The following is a 16,404-nucleotide window of genomic DNA, read 5'->3' on the forward strand; positions in this document are numbered from 1 at the left end:
AAATGTTTCTAAATAGAAAGCTGCCGCTGGAGCCAAGAGGATCTGACTTCAAATTCTACCTAGGGATGCTTAACTAATTTACTTCCATTTCCTCAACTGTGAAATGCAAATAATAGTACCCACCTCCCAGGGTTGTTGTGAGGATCAAATGAGATAATAATTAATGCTGTGCCTGGCACATAGTTTAGTGCTGTATAAATGTTAGCTATAGTTATTATTATAAATTTAATGTGAAGGTACATTATGTGCCTTACTTGACCACAAATCAACCTATGGCATACATAATTTTGTAGTGGGCATGAGTGGGCATAACTTTTGATTTTGTGTGAGGTCTTTGCTTTGAAATTTTATATTCATTAATATACACTAAGGAAATTGCTACATGATTCATAGAAATAATAAGCTTTAAACCATTCTGAAGTAGCATCAATGAAGATCTTTATTACAAATATTATAAATTGAACAAATTTATGACCAGTGTTAATGTTGATAAATCTGAGAAGAACTTGTAAGGTTTTTATTGATTTTTTTCAATGAAAAAAAATTACTCTTTTTGTGAATATTGAAAAAAAAGATATATAGGGTATAATCATTAACATCAACTGCCATTCAAAAAGGAGTTGGAAATATTTGACTGATTAATGTGAACAGTTAAAAGTAGAGCATTTAAAAATAGGCAAGCAGATCCCAATAGCTTATGGGGGCAGGGAATTCTTGAAGGCTGAAGTCTTGGGAAGCAAGCTCTGAGAGATTCTACCAAGTTTAAAAAAAAAAAAAAAAAAAAACTCTGAATAGAACTCTGGCAATAAATAGTCCCCCTAATTATGTTTGGAGAATTGTATTCAGCAGAAGGTTGACCATTGAATGCTAGATTTTCCTGTCTACTGATATTCATGAAGACTGTCAATAAAGGAATGGAGAATGCACCAACTTTGATGAAACTATAGGTCCTTACAATGTAATTCATGTATTTCGCTTAAAGACAAGTATAGCTGTAAAGCTAAAATCCAAAGGGTAGAAAGTATGTGATAAGTTCAGTAAACCCATCAGGGAAATTTTATGAATCTTATTTTAATCCTATCTTTTGAGGAATGGGAGAATACTTCACATTCCTTAAAGGAGATTAGAGCAGGTTCTGATCTGTCCTCCACTTTGTCTGGTAAAAACCAACAAGAATAATAATAATAATATTCTGGCTAAGAGAATATCCTTCCTTTCCCTTCTCCCCTCAAATACAGAGTTTTGGGAATTTTTTTCTTCCTAAGAAGAATTTGGGGTTATTAGTCTTTGAGAAACAATCCATGTTGTAGAAAGTAAATGCATTAAAGGGAAATGACAAAATATTTCAACTCTCAAATTATATTTCCCATAGGAATATTTCTGAAAAAAATGTACAAACAAATGAATGGATTGCTATTTTAGGGAATTCTCTCTGTACTTGCAAATTTATATAGGCTATAAATTATAGAAGATACAAAATGCACTTGGCATATTTCTATTCATCTTGATGTCCACTATCACATATGCTGTTCTTTTATAATAAAAAAAAGTCTTATTATAGATTTCTTACACATAGTAGATATTTGATAAATGTTTATTGTATTGAATTAAACACCAGATTTTCATGATGGCTCTTCCCCCACATTTCAGTTCAGCTAGTAAAAGTCATTTGACTGAAAAAACATGTCTTGGAGGAATTTTCTCAAAACTGAATTATAGTGATAATTTTTATATACTTTGTTCATTTTCAGTGAACTTTTTCCTTCCTTAGAGCATTTTTACTTTGACTTTTCAAATCTCAGCAATTATTTCAAATTATACTTTATATAGTCAAATATTTGGCATATCATTCTTGTGTAGTTGGAGGATAATCTCTTATTATTGTGGTTTAAAGTTTATTGGTTTGACTCTAGACTTAGAAATTGACTGCTTGTTGAGTTCATAGCCTTTACCTAAATGTCTACAGATTTGAAGAGTTTTAAGAGAAGATTATAATTCTTTAATTATATATAATATAAAATTATAATTCTATAATAATATATATAATATAATAATAAATATATATTAGAATATAATAACGTGAATTAAATTGTGCTCTTCTTCTAATAAGAGTAACAAACATAATCTGATTAGCTGAATTTTAAAAACTAACACATTTTGGTTACTCGTTAGACTGTCTTCATGGAGAACTTTAATGAGAAGAGACTTCCTCATTGGAATGATTAATTTGAAACAAAAATAAAACAAAAAAAAATTTAGATTGGTGAAATTCACACTCATGTTTCCTCGCTGATGACTTTAGTGTTTTATAACTTTAAACATGAATAGCAAGCCTATTAGAGATAAGAGAAATGTGAATTATAGGTCTTTGTCCTGTGAAATAGGATTCAGCTTTTGGGGGGAAAGGAAGCAGATAAAAGAAGGGAAAGGATAAAATAATCCTCAGAGGGCGAATCTGGCTTTGGAGAGTAAAAGCTTACTCTCCAGATATGACAGACAGTGTTCTTATTAGTGAAAGAGGTTAAACTGTCTTAATGTCAAGTCTGGTTTAATACATTCTTCAAGAAACATGTTTGTGTGCAATTCTTCCTCATGAAGCTATCCAAACAGATTTGATTCTTTGGCAGTCATAATTTTGTGTGGTTTCTTTAATTGCCAATTTATTTAAATAGCTTTTAGCTTTACAGTTTCCCTTTAGGAAACATTTCTTTGGACTCTAATTGCATAATTGAGTTGATATGAGTCATACGGATTGAAGGTACAGTATGTCAGCACTGTTTGAGAAGTTGGTCCATCCCACCATGAAATGGATTTGGGTTAGAAGTTCTTTTAATTAAAACAAAACATAGTATTCCCCAAACTCAGTATGCTCAGATTACCATCCCCAATCTAAATTGTTCCATGGAGCATGATCATGTAACGACCCTCCCAAGTGGGTCCCATGCTGGTTAGGATGTTTATAGTGGCGATGTTCTAAGAGCCCCCCCCTTTGCCCTTCCCCCTTCTCTTGGCAGGTCTGAGGGAAACTACAGGCTCAGAAAGTGATGGCGGTGACTCAAGTAGTACCAAATCAGAAGGTGCCAATGGGATGGTGGCAGCCGCAGCAATCCAGCCCAAGAAGGTCCGAGGCGTTGGCTTTGGGGATATCTTCAAAGACAAACCCATCAAGCTAAGACCAAGGTCAATAGAAGTAGAAAATGACTTTATACCCGTGGAAAAGGTAAGTAATACAGATTTCTGCTTTATTTGATTGTATTCCAGAGCCTGATGGAGATACCCTGTTTGAGGTTTCTGAACGGAGCTTAAAACATTTGCTCTTTGGGTAGCTGATTCACACCCTCACGATGCTGTTGCCTACCTCTAAGCCAGACTTTGCAGGAGAACCTCAGTATTTCTGTCCCACTTGGCTCTCAACTCACATTGTTTTACTCTTTTCAGTTTATGTTTTTTGGAAGCTTTTTAGGGGCTGTATTGCCAAGGGAAGACAATGTTCTGGTTAAACTTCACTCACGCCTTCTATCCTTCCCTCCCCATACTTTTAACATCAGGAAATAGTTAAACAGAATTTGCTATCATTTTCAAGCTGATTCCCTTTGGGGGATAACAGTCTTCCTGTTTGTGACCTTGACTGCAGACCCTGGGAGCACAGTGGGAGGTGAGGACTACAGGAAGGAATTGTATACTTCTTCCCTAGTAATTTCTAAGTTTGATTAGTTAAAATCTGCTGGAAAGAAAGTCTCCCATGAGTACAAATTATTGATATGGTTGGTGATTTGGCATGAGGATGCTGGCCCATTTTCTTCCCTCTGCAGTTCTGCATTGGACAAGAAGTGACCGTGAGTGATGTTGCAGTTTGAGTGCTATGGTTGCCATGACAGTGAACCTTGGCTAATAACTTCTGTGTTGCTGTCTGTGACTTTTACTGTGGCACACCTCTAAATGTTACACTTTTCAGCTTTTTGGCAAACACAGAGATGTTTTCCAGATAGGAATAAAATAGATCCATTTTCACTGTAGTACTTCAATGGTTTTAGGTCTTAAATTTATATTTTGAGGAAGGGAAGAAGGTTAGCTGACAAAATTTCATGTTGTGGGAATTCATCTGAAGATTCCTTCTTGTTTGTCAATTAAAAAAGGTCTAACATCTTCTACTAGTGTCATGGAATTTACATTTGCATGTAAGAAGAGCTAGCATCTATTACTCGAGCTTTAAGTTTGAAGAGCACTTCACAAACATTATCAGATTTAATACTCACAACAAACCTGGGAGGTAGATACTATTATCTTTTGTAATTCACAGAAGAGGAAATGCTGGAGAACAGAAGTCAGATTTGAAGTCAGGTCCTCCTGTCTTCACACCTATCACTCTATTTACTGTATCAAGCTGTTGTTTTTTATGGTATTTTATACATTAGAATTAAACTCTTAGAGTGACACTCTTTGGTGGGATATCCAGTTAATTTATATGTCAGGGTTTTAGAAGAAGATGACAAAAATCTACATATCAGAATAAGTTCAATTTTTCTTTCTTTTTTTTTTTTTTTTTTTTTTTTTCAGTAGACATCAGAATGAAAAATCCTGAGGTTAGAGTATCTTGGACTGATACTTTGCTTCTTTTAGTAAACTGTGTAAATAGTTGTTCATCTGAAAAAGATTTGAAAGTTTGAGTGGACTGAGGATTCAAGAGGAATCAATAAAGTGATCCAAAAGAAGCTAATATGTACTTAAAGGGATGTTTAAAGAGAACACTTTGTAGGCTAATGCAAGTGACATTAATATAGTATCTGTATCAATAAGGACTCATCCAGAGGGTTGGATTCAGTTTTAGGCTTCATACTTTAGTTTATTGCTGAACTGGAAAGTTTTGAGGGAGATAAGGACCACATTGAAAAAGATTTTGGAAAGCAATCTGGAATTATGCCCAAAGAGTTATTAAACTGCCTATGTGTCCTTTGACCCAGCAATACCACAACTAGTTTTCTTGTTTTAGCTATGACTTCTTTTCTTTCAGGCCTTCCTCAGATTTGTAGCTAATATAGTACAGTGGAAAGATCACTAGTTCTAGAGACCAGTTGTGGATTTGAATTTTCCTTCTTATCATTTACTATGGGTTGGAACTTGAACAAATCATTTAGCTTCCATGGGCCATATTTTTTCACTTGTAAAATGAGTGGGTTGTACTAGATAGCCTTCCAACTCTAAAGTTGTTTTGAATTTATGAGCCCATGGTTTTATGGGCCCATATTATTGTGAGAAGTACCAGACTTGAATCTCTTTTACTAAGTTCCTTCATATTGAGATTCTAGTGGATAGAGTATAATTGTTTTCAGGTTTTACTTACAATTTTCTATATAAATTGCTTTGGTTTTTAATTTAGAATTACTAAGGAGATGAGGTTATGGGAATTTTTTTTTTTAAATCATTCTACTAAAGTTCCATTCTGATTTTTCATCTTGCAATAGAGGCAACAGATAACAGATTTTAACAAAGTAGAAAATAGTATCTCTTTTGTAAATTGATTTTCTTGTTATTGAAAAACCAGATGCAGAAAAATGACTTGATAAAGATTGTTTTTATCCAAAATATCTATTATAGTATGTTTGGTTGAAATCTGCATGAGAGATATATACAGAGATGAGAGACAGATAGGAACGAGCATTGATCCAATTTAGTAAGAGACTTAAGAGTTCATTTAATCTAACTTCTCTTTTACAGGTAAGGAAACTGAGGCCTATTTTGTTTTGTTTTCTGCCTTGAAGGGGAGCAGTGACCTCAGGACTTAGTGTAATACCTGGCATATTGTAAATATTTAATAACTATTTGCTGACTTGTGTGACTTGCCCAAAGTCACACAGCCAATCAATATTTAAACTCAGGTCTGATGATTACAAGATGAATATTGTTTCTACTGTGCTCATAGAATATTCAGATTGATAAAATCATTAACTTTTTGAAGTATGAAGTATCAAGGAATATAGTGAGCAGAAAGATGGCTGTTATGGATATCCTATTCATCTTGGAGGATGAACTTGGTTTAGAAATTCCCCTAGCCTGTCACTTTTGGTAAAGTCTTTAGAAAAGTTTTCATTTTCCTTTGTCATGTTGGCTGGCAAAAAAAATTTAAGAACCAAGAGATGTTTTGAAATGATCCATGTCCCATTCATTTTATTTATGCCATGAGTGATGAAGTAGATTTTTACAGCTTGAATTTATTTATTTAGTTTTGCTATTTTAGACATTTTAATCATGTCTGATTCTTTGTGACCCCATTTGGGGTTTTCTTGGCAAAGATACTGGAATACTACAGTAGTTTACTATTTCCTTTTCCAACTCATTTTACAGATGAGGAAACTAAGGCAAACAGGGTTAAGTGATCTCTTAGAGTCACACAAGTAATAAGTATCTGAACCTGGTGTTCCTGACACTCTATCCTCTATACCATTTAGATGTTTCTTTAAGCAGTTGTTTTTGTCCATATTTTTTCCTTTTTCCTCAACCCATCTGGGGAGATATTTTTTGTAGGTGAGATTCTGTCTGAAGCAAGAGACATTGCCTTTGAGAATTACACTCATTGTTTTTATTTTGTAGAACAAAATGAATCATAGTTTGACAGCATTTATTAAGTTAGTCATAAACACGTCACCTGTAGAGGATGAAATAGAGTGATGGTTTCCTTGTAATACTAGTTTGATAACTTGTTATGAAAAATTTAACCCAGGTAATCACTCCAAACTGCAAATATTATTTTCCTGTCAAGACTTTGGGGAATCAATATCCACATTTCTGAGCAAGTAGTTAATTTTGTTCAATGATTTACTTATAATATATGTTTGTGTATTTGTTTTCTTTTTAGTATTTTATTTTTCCAATTACATGTGAAACTAATTTTTAACATTCATTTTTTTAATATTTTAAGTTCCAATTTTTTTCTCTCCCTCCCTCCCCCCCTTTCCAAGACAGCAGGTAATCTTACATACATGTACAGTCATTTTAAACATATTTCCATATTAATCAAGACATATGTTTTATTATATAAGTTTTTTCAGGTCTTTTCTTTAGGAGCTAACTGTAATCAGATAAGATACATGTTATTGATTACAAAATTTATGTTAAATATATTTTTACCATGTTTAACATATATTGGATTACTTGCTGTCTAAGGGAGAGGGGAGAGGGAAAGAGGAGAAAATTGGAACACAAGGATTTGCAAGAGTTAATGTTGAAAAATTATCCATGCTTATTTTTTGAAAATTAAAAAGCTTTAATTAAAAAAAGAAAAAGAAAAAAGTTAATGTTAAATTTATAATAATTAATTAATTTTGAGGAAATGATATAGTCTCACCTCTTCCCATATTTCCCAAAGGAAAATAGCCATTAGCATGAGGGCAGGTTTCTAAATTTTTTTTTTTTGCTGAGGCAATTGGGGTTAAGTGACTTGCCCAGGATCACATAGCTAGGAAGTGTTAAGTGTCTGAGGTCACATTTGAACTCAGGTCTTCTGACTTTAAGGCTGGTGCTCTATCTACTGCACCACCTAGCTGCCCGGTTTCTATTATTTTTATTTTATTTTATTATATGGTTTGTTTATTTTAAATTTAGTCCAGACCTGTGATAACATTGTTATAGGGAATTCCCTAAAACTTTCCACCAGCCACAAAGACATCAAAGAAAACTAAAACTTTCCTGTAGTCTTCACTCAAAGGGACAGATTGGGGGAGGTCCTAAGCCAAGTTCATCCTGCAAGAGGATTTTGTTATCCATAGCAGCTACCTTTGTGTTCATTGGGTTCCTTGACACTTCGTATTTTAAAAAGTCTGTGATTTTGTCAGTATGGATATTCTACAAAGCAGTGGAAATAGGGTGAGGAAATTCCCTCTTTCAATACACATCTGGAATTATTCAATATGGAGGCAACAGTCAATTAAGTACCGGTTAAGTGCCACTAAGATACTTAGTGCTGGGACTGTAAATGTAAGCAAAAAAGAAAGACTTCTTAAAGAACTTATGTTCTGTTAAAAAAAAAAAAAAAGTTAAAGAAATTTCAAAGTATAAAACTACAAACTTACAAAAAGCAATATTTTAAAGGTTAATTATCTAAAATTTAAATGTTTTGCTAGATTTCTTATGCAAATTCAATATAATCACAGTCTTGCTCTTAAAAAAAAGAAAAGAAAAAAAGAAAATCCTGGGAAGATTTACATGAATTGATAGTAAGTGAAGTGAGCAGAAGCAAGAGACCATTGTATACAATAACAGCAATATTGTGTGATAGTCAATTATGAGTTAACTATTCTTAGTAATACAATCAATGATCCAAGACAATTTTAAAAGACTTATGATAAAAAATGCTATCCACCTCCAAAGAAAGAACTGTTGGGAGTTTGAATGCAGATAAAGCCATACTTTTTTTTATTTCTTTATTTTTCATTTATTTGTTTTTGTTCTGTGTGTTCTTTTGAAACATGGATAACACGGGGGAAAAAACCTTATATTCTGATGGGGAGGGGGAGTAGTAAGACAACATACAATAGAGAGGTGAGAAGAAGGCAGGGGGAGCATTGGGAGGTGAGTTGGGGAAACAAGGTAAAGATGCAGGGGCTTGATGGCAAAGTTCAGGAGGGTCAGAAACAGCATGAAAGGGAATGACAGAGAGGTATTCCAGAGTCAGACTTCCCCAGTTGAAGAGGAAAATTCTAGGGTGTGAAGACGGTGTGTAATGGTGATGAAGTCTAGCAGATTGCAAAACTAAAACCTTTTATTGTCTTGACTCTTAGTTATATCATGTGATCAAAAATACCGTTTGCATTTGCATTCATGACTTTATGGAAAGGATCTTTTTTCTTCCTGAACTGAAGTTATATTTGAGGGGAAGCAAGGGATGTACCACTATCCCTCTGTGCCAGTGATCTCAGAGTGAACTCTTAATCCTTACTAATTTAAAAATTAAAGACATATTCATGATAGAATTGAAGTGCCAATGGAAAGAAAATTTCCTGAATGATTATGAATATCTGTTATGATGGTTGATAGGGAGTTCTAGTCTGCCAATCTGTTTTGAAGAAGAATCCACCAGGTTCCCCTATGCTAGAGGCCAGAGTAATAAAGAGAAGGTGTTCAATGTCTTGTATGGTGTACCCATGGAGGCAAGGCCTTGTCATTTTTTTATATACTTGTAAAATACCTGCAGTATAAATATGCTTTTCCTTCTCCAATGCTAGATTTGAAAACAGGGGTTCTGGACATGGCTACTATGGGAATATATCCATTCTATGGCTTTGTTTTGCTGGGTATTGTTTTTCTTAACTTCTCATTGCCTGGGAGAAAGGGAGGTGGAAAGAAGAGAATTAAGAATTAAAAATTAAAATGATGCATTTCCTAGCTGTGTGACCATGGGCAAGTCACTTAACCCCAATTGCCTCAGCAAAAAAAAAGAAAATGATAGTTTTCATGAAATGAAAAGCTTCAGTAATGAATCTATGCAAATTTATTTATATATCTTTGGATTCCATCAACCATATGGTTAAATGAGTGGAGCAGACACTTAACCCAGCTGAAGGCCAGAATGTATGATGTGCATGAGTCTATTAAGACAAGATGTGGAAATCTGAAGGGAGGATGGACTCTGGTGGGAGTTGGATAGTGGAGACAGGTTTTGTCAGAGTGGGACTAACTGTGGCTTTGTCTCCTAGGGAAGGGGAATTACTCAATAGCAAAGGATGCAAATCTATAAATAACAATTCAGGAACTGTTTTTCTTTACCTGTACCTGTTTTATTGACCTTTAGAGTCTAAAAAAAGGAAAGAGGTCAGGTCTGGTGGTGGTCTAGGACATGTTAAGGAAACTTGGTAACAAAGCAGAAGACAGGAGTGACTGCTGGACTGTGTTCTTCAAATGAAGGCTGAATTTAGCAAGACTCCAAATCATCACCTGTAATAAATACTGGTGACAGGTGCAAGTGAGGGAAGGGAGATAATACTGGGGCTTGCTTTACCAGGGACACATCTGCCTCCCCTAGCCTGGGACCTTTTCCTTCCCCTTTCAGGATTGTTAAACTCTCCTGCTCTGGGGTTGGACAGAAGGGTTAGTTTGAGAACATGAAATCGAAGAGAAGATCTGAAACAACGCAGTTTAAAAAGGTCAGTCATCTCAAAGGGACTGTTTCCTGAATTCCCCACCCTCAAAAAAATTTTTTTTTTTTGGTATATAAATTCCCAATTGGTTTCACAAAGGCATTTGATTGTAATTAGCATGGTAAATGGGGAGGAGGCAACAGCATGTTGGATAAAGATTCTTGGAAAAGTAATTTCTCTTCTTCCTTAGTTCTTTGTTTCTTCATTTTATTAGGGGAGAAGCCCACTGTCAGGGGTACCAGAAATGCTTATGGGGGACTAGAAGTGAATTCCCCAGATATTTCTTTCCCTTGAAATTTTGCCTTCCCATGCTACTTAAATTTTACCTGCAGAGAGTGAAGGGCTGGTGGCAATGTGGTGGTGACCCAGATGTCTGCATGTACTTCTCTGGAGATCTGATTTAGAGTAGTCAGTGTCTCCATTCCCTTCCATGGCTCATTGACACCTGAAAGAAGTTCAGTAGCCTGATAGAAAGTGATAGCTTGGTGGGATAACTGTGTCAATCCCCTTTCTCCAGCTTCTAATGCCTTCCCTTTTCTTACCACTTTTCCTTTATTTCACATATATTTTATATGAACCTACACATGTTGTCCACCCATCAGAATGTGTGCTTCTTGAAGGAGTAACTATACTTTTCTATTCTTAGTCCAGTGTCCGAATATAGTAGGTGCTTAATAACTGCTTGTTAACTGAGAACTGGGTTCTGGTCCCTCCTTTGATGCTAACTCTAAAGCCTTTGACACTGTTGTTTTTCTTCTTCACTCTAGGTTTTCATGACAGTCCTTTCTCCTGATTCTCTTTCTCTTTGTCTTTTTTTTTTTAATTTTTAAAAAATGTATTTAATATTTTTATTTTTCTCAGTTACATTTAAAACAAATTTTTTACATTTGTTTTTTAAAACCATGAGTTCTAGATTTCCTTCCTTATTCCCACCCTCAGCCTCCATTAAGAAAGCACATGTAAAGTTATTCAAAACAGTTCCATAAAAGTCATGTTGTGAAAGAAACATAGTTCTCCTTCCCTTAAAAAAAAAAACCCTCAAGAAAAGGAGTATGCTTTAATCTGTATTCAAACACAATCAGTTCTTTCTCTGGGAATAGAAAGGATTTTTCATCTTAAGTCTTTCAGAGTAGTGATGGATCATTGTATTGCTGAGAATAGGAAAATCATTCACAGCTGATCATGCTATAACATTGCTGTTACTTTGTACACAGGACATTTCACTTTGCTTGAGTTCATGGAGGATTTTCCAGGTATTTTGAAAAGCATCCTATTTATCATTTCATATATGTGTGTGTGTATTCCATTATAAGCACATATCACAATTTTTTCAGTCATTCTCCAACTGATGGGCATCCCCTCAATTTCCTTTTTTTTTTTGTTCTGAGAAAAGAGCTGCTATAATTTTTTTTCTTTTGGGATTCATGTTTAGTAGTGTATATCCCAGATTCTTAAACTGTAGTTCATAACCCCATATGGGGTCTTATATATGAATGTGGACGCCACAAAATTTTGATTTATTATCAATAAATATTTGATTTGTATACATATTTTATATGCCTTTATACTGGGGACATGTAAAAATTTCTAGGCAAAAAAGGGTCAGGAGTAGATAAAGTTTAAGAAGCCCTGATCCATACCAAAGGAGGGAGTATCATATCAGTGATGAGAATATAGACCTTTTTAGGTCTATCCATAGGATCTTTGGATATGGACATAAGGGTTTTTGGTTTTGCGTTTTTGTTTTTTATTTTAAATCTCTGATAGCTACCTTTGAATGTGAGTCATAGGCTTTCTTTTTCTAATTTGGGCATATCTTAGAATACCTTGTCCCTAAGCATCCACTTTGTGCACAGAGATGGAGAGTTTTATCAAAAAGAAATATAATCAGCTCTCACTTTCTATTCATTCTCTGGCTCTCCTATTGCTTTGAGTTTGTGTGCAAGAAAACCTTATTGTATTTGCTGTATTCTCTTATTTTAGAAAGATGGGTGGTATTTGAAGGTGGTAAATGTCTATAAACAAGGCTCTGATGTCTTTAAGTGTGGGTGGGATTGAGGCACATGTTGTAAGATTGGTAAAATGTTTTTGCGAGACTTCATATGCATTCAAAATTTTTAAAATACATTTTATTTTTATATTACTTTCATATTCTGATCTATTATTTTCTCATCCAAAGAGCCATTCCTTATAAAGAAAAAATAAATAAAAGCAGGTCATCAGAGCTGACCAACATACTTGCTAACATTGTATTTTGGTACATAGTCTTAATTTTTTACCCTCTGCAGAGTGGAGGGAGGGACTTGTTTATATTTCTTCTTCTGGACCAAGCTTGGATATTTTAATTATACAGCATTTGGAGCTGATTTTGTTCTTGTTCTTCCTATTTATATTGTTGCTGGAATACTTTTTTTTTTTTGCTTACTTTAGTTTGCATCATTTCATATAAGTCTTCCCCCACTTCCATGTAAACTCCTTATTTATCATTTTTGACAGTTTAATAATATTCCATTTCATTGATATATCATGATCTGTTTAGCCATTTCCCAATTGATGGTGTCCTTTAGTATTAAAAAAAAAATTTACCTCTGAGAGTGTTCACAATCTGAGTCTTATACTTTGATATTTCTGGGTCTTATACTTTGATATTTATGTTGTGGGATACTCCCACCATCACTGCTCATCACAATTCCTTTGGATTTTTGTTATGTGTTTAAGGAGTTAATATGATCAGGAAAATGTGTCACTTAATGACCAACCTCTGACCATTGGTCTGTGAGGGTGGTTAGGCTAGTCTAGGCGAAAAGAAGGAAGGAACGAAGGAGTAATTCAGATAATAGTTTTCAGATAATATTCACTGTTCAGTTTGTGTTTGAGCCTTCTTAAGCTTGGTAAGACCAGGATTTGTATCTCATTCACATAAAGCCCAAGGTCATCTTCAACCTGTGGTGAGACCTTGAAATAGGACTTTACCAAATGGTTTTAGGGTGATACACATAAATTACTTTTGTTGCACAATGCCTTTAGTACTAAATACTTATTTTTGAGAGGATGATGCATAAAATATTTTTAAAAGCTATTTAGGGCTTCTTTTTTTTTTTCTGCTCCTAAAAATGCTCCCTCCCCTTCCTCCTCCCAACTAATTTTCCTCATCCAGGTACTTCATATAAATCACTTATTTGCATTATGCTATTGGAGTTTTAATAAACAGCATTCATTAAGCATCTGTCATGCAGAGTACTATACTAGGAATATGGAGACATGTCAAAGAAAGAGTAGGCAGTAGTTTACTTGTGAATCCAAAATCATCATTTATAAGACTTAAGGACATTTTTAGAACTAAAAAATCAAGGGAGTCTAATATATATATAGAAATGTATTATTGTAAGATATAAATAAGGAAATATCAATGAATACTGTCCTATGGAAATCCAATATGTTATTTTTATGACGTGGGTTCTTACTAACAGGATTCAGGCTTCTGCTTATTAACTGTTGTGACCTTGAGGAAGGAACTTAACCACTCAGGATATTCATTTCCCTGACAATAAGGGTTTTGGACTCCTCATTCAAGTCTTTTTAAACTCTAAAACCCATGATCCTATTCTCAAAGCACTGCTGTAGGGGAGTCATGGATTATTAATGAAAATCCAACCAACAAAAATTTTCTATGAAAATCTTGTTGATCCAGTTTCACAGTTTAACAATGGGATATTTACCAAGCACTTCTGAGAAATGAGGGAATTGTCAAAATTAAGTAATTAGTAACAGCAGAATGTGCCTGTTTAGATATTTCAAATAATTTGAAAATGTTTGTTTTTGATGAAGTGGCAGGAAACACATCAGGCATTAACACAATAGACATTAGGGTTGATTTGATTGCCTTCTTCTTAAAATTATAACCATTGAATTTTAGTGTAAGAATAGATCTTAAAAATCACTGTACCTTGGGCTCCCAGATTCATAGTGAAAACATTTTGGCCAGATACTGTTTTATTTTCCAGTTGACATAATTTTCTATATTTTCAATGAGTGTAAAGCATTTTGTTGAGTTATCAGTATTTTTGGGAGAATTACACCTTCCTTCCTTCTTTTTTTCTTTCCTTCCTTTCTTCTTCCTGTCCTTCCTCTTGTTCTTCCTCCTGTTCTTCTTCCCCCCCACCTCATTTTTTCCCACTTCCAGATTTTCTCCCTACCCCACTCCTGAGAAGTCAAGGAAAACACAACTCATTAAAAATATGAATAGTCATGCAAAACAAATTCTCACATTAGCCATATTTTGGGAGAATTTTCTACCACCAGAATTTTCAACGAGTTTAAATTTCAATGTTCAAATAATGCCATGTCTTGCCTCCTTGAAATGCAGAAGGAAAAGAACCAAAATGCTTTGTATCTTCCATTTTGCCATTCTGCTTCATTCCAGGCCTCCTAAAAAGGCCTTTCACTGTAATCATAAACAGATTCCTGTGCTTCTTGGGTATATGCTAGTGTACCCTTTGATTGACTGTTTTTGTTGGCATCATGTCACTTCAGCAGCAGTATGACTTCAGTGAGTAGAGAACCAGGCTTGTATTCAGGAGACCTGGATCCCCATCCTACATTAAACACTTACTAGCTCTGTGATCAAGGGCAAAACTCTTGGAAACTCAGTTTCCTTGTTTGTAAAATAAAAATTGTAATTCTTTCACTATCTACCTTACAAAATAACTGTGGGAAAAGTGTTTTGCAAACCTTTCAGCACTAATAAATGTAAATTATTATGTAAGTTATGTATGTGTATATATTATTCTAAGGTATGCAAACTAGTGTGTGTATGTGCATGTGTGCCTACATTATAGGAATGTGTTCCATATGACTGTTTACCTAAATATTGTATGCCAAAATAGGCATTGATATTCTATTACATAAATTTTAGATAGAAAAAGGGTGCAATTGAAATAGTGAGAGGATTTGAAATAAAATCATATGATATCTCTTTTTCCATCCAAAATGGTTATGACAAAATTTGTCAATACCCCTTTTTAAATTACGCTATTCCTGAATAGGACACTCTAGAGATGATTGGGCAGAACAGATATAAGACACTAATCTCACTCTGGATATTATTATTAATGCAACCCATGATTGCATTAGCTTTTCTTCCTGTGAAATAATATTGAATCTATAATCTGCTACAGTCTCTAGGTCCTTCTCTATGTGAATTGATCCCCTACATTAACTATGCTTCTCCTATATTGTACTTCTGCAATTGATACTTATAATCAAAGTATAGAACTTCATATTTTTCTAATTAAATGGTCCAGCCCATTGTTCTTGCCTGTTGGTATCTTTTTATATCCCAGCCTACCGTTGACATGTTAGCTGTTTTTCCCCAATTCTTTGTATTTTGGAGCTTTGATAAGTATCGCCATTTTTACTGAACTTTTTGGTGAACTGAATTCATAGAAGTGGTTCAAGTCACTGAAAAATGTTGAATAGAATAGCATTAGAAACAGGTACCTGGGACAGTATGCTAGGAAACATACTCCAAATTTATGCACGTAGGCACACACACACATACATATATGAGTATGTATATATATATATATATATATATATATATATATATATATATATTCATCACATTAAAACAGTTTTTAACATTTTTTTTTTAATTTTGAGATTCAAATTCTATCCCTCCTGATGATGATCCCCCTGAGCTGGTAAGGAATCAAATATAGGTTATATGTGTGCAATCATGTAAAATATTTATATTTTAGTAATTTTGTATAAGAAGACTCAAAAGGAAAAAAATCAAAGTGAAAAATAGGATGCTTCAATTTGTATTCAAACAATATCAATTCTTTCTCTGGACAAGGATGATATGTTTCATCATTAGTCTTTTGGGATTGTCTTGAATCATTGGATGGCTGAGAAGAGCTAAGTCATTTACAATTCTTCATCAAACAACACTGTTTTTACTCTCCTGGTTCTGTTTGTTTCACTTTGCATCATCAGTTCATCATCCTGCTTATCATTTCATATAGCACAACAGTATTCTATTACAATCATATACCACAGCTTGTTTAGCCATTCCCCAACTGAGGTACATCCTTTCAACATCCAATTCTTAGCCCACCACAAAGAGGTTTTTTTTGGTACAAGTAGATCCTTCTCTCTCTCTCTCTCTCTCTCTCTCTCTCTCTCTCTCTCTCTCTCTCTCTCTCTCTCTTTTTCTCTTTCTCTCTGTCTTTTGGATATAGACTTAGTACTGATATTGCTGGATCCAATGGTA

The 16,404-nt window shown here is 34.3% G+C and overlaps 1 protein-coding gene across 5 annotated transcripts in view; it reads left to right on the forward strand.

Moving 5' to 3' along the window:
- The window catches only part of SH3KBP1 (SH3 domain containing kinase binding protein 1), a 453,585-nt gene that overhangs the window by 236,302 nt on the left and 200,879 nt on the right, over positions 1 to 16,404 (forward strand). For all 5 annotated transcript variants that reach the window (XM_031959528.1, XM_031959530.1, XM_031959529.1 and 2 more), the window contains one exon: positions 3,015 to 3,220. In XM_031959528.1, the coding sequence (XP_031815388.1) occupies positions 3,015 to 3,220 (206 nt within the window). The remainder of the gene's footprint in view (positions 1 to 3,014; positions 3,221 to 16,404) is intronic.

Source organism: Sarcophilus harrisii, chromosome 3, assembly GCF_902635505.1.
Source record: "Sarcophilus harrisii chromosome 3, mSarHar1.11, whole genome shotgun sequence".
NCBI lineage: Eukaryota > Metazoa > Chordata > Mammalia > Dasyuromorphia > Dasyuridae > Sarcophilus > Sarcophilus harrisii.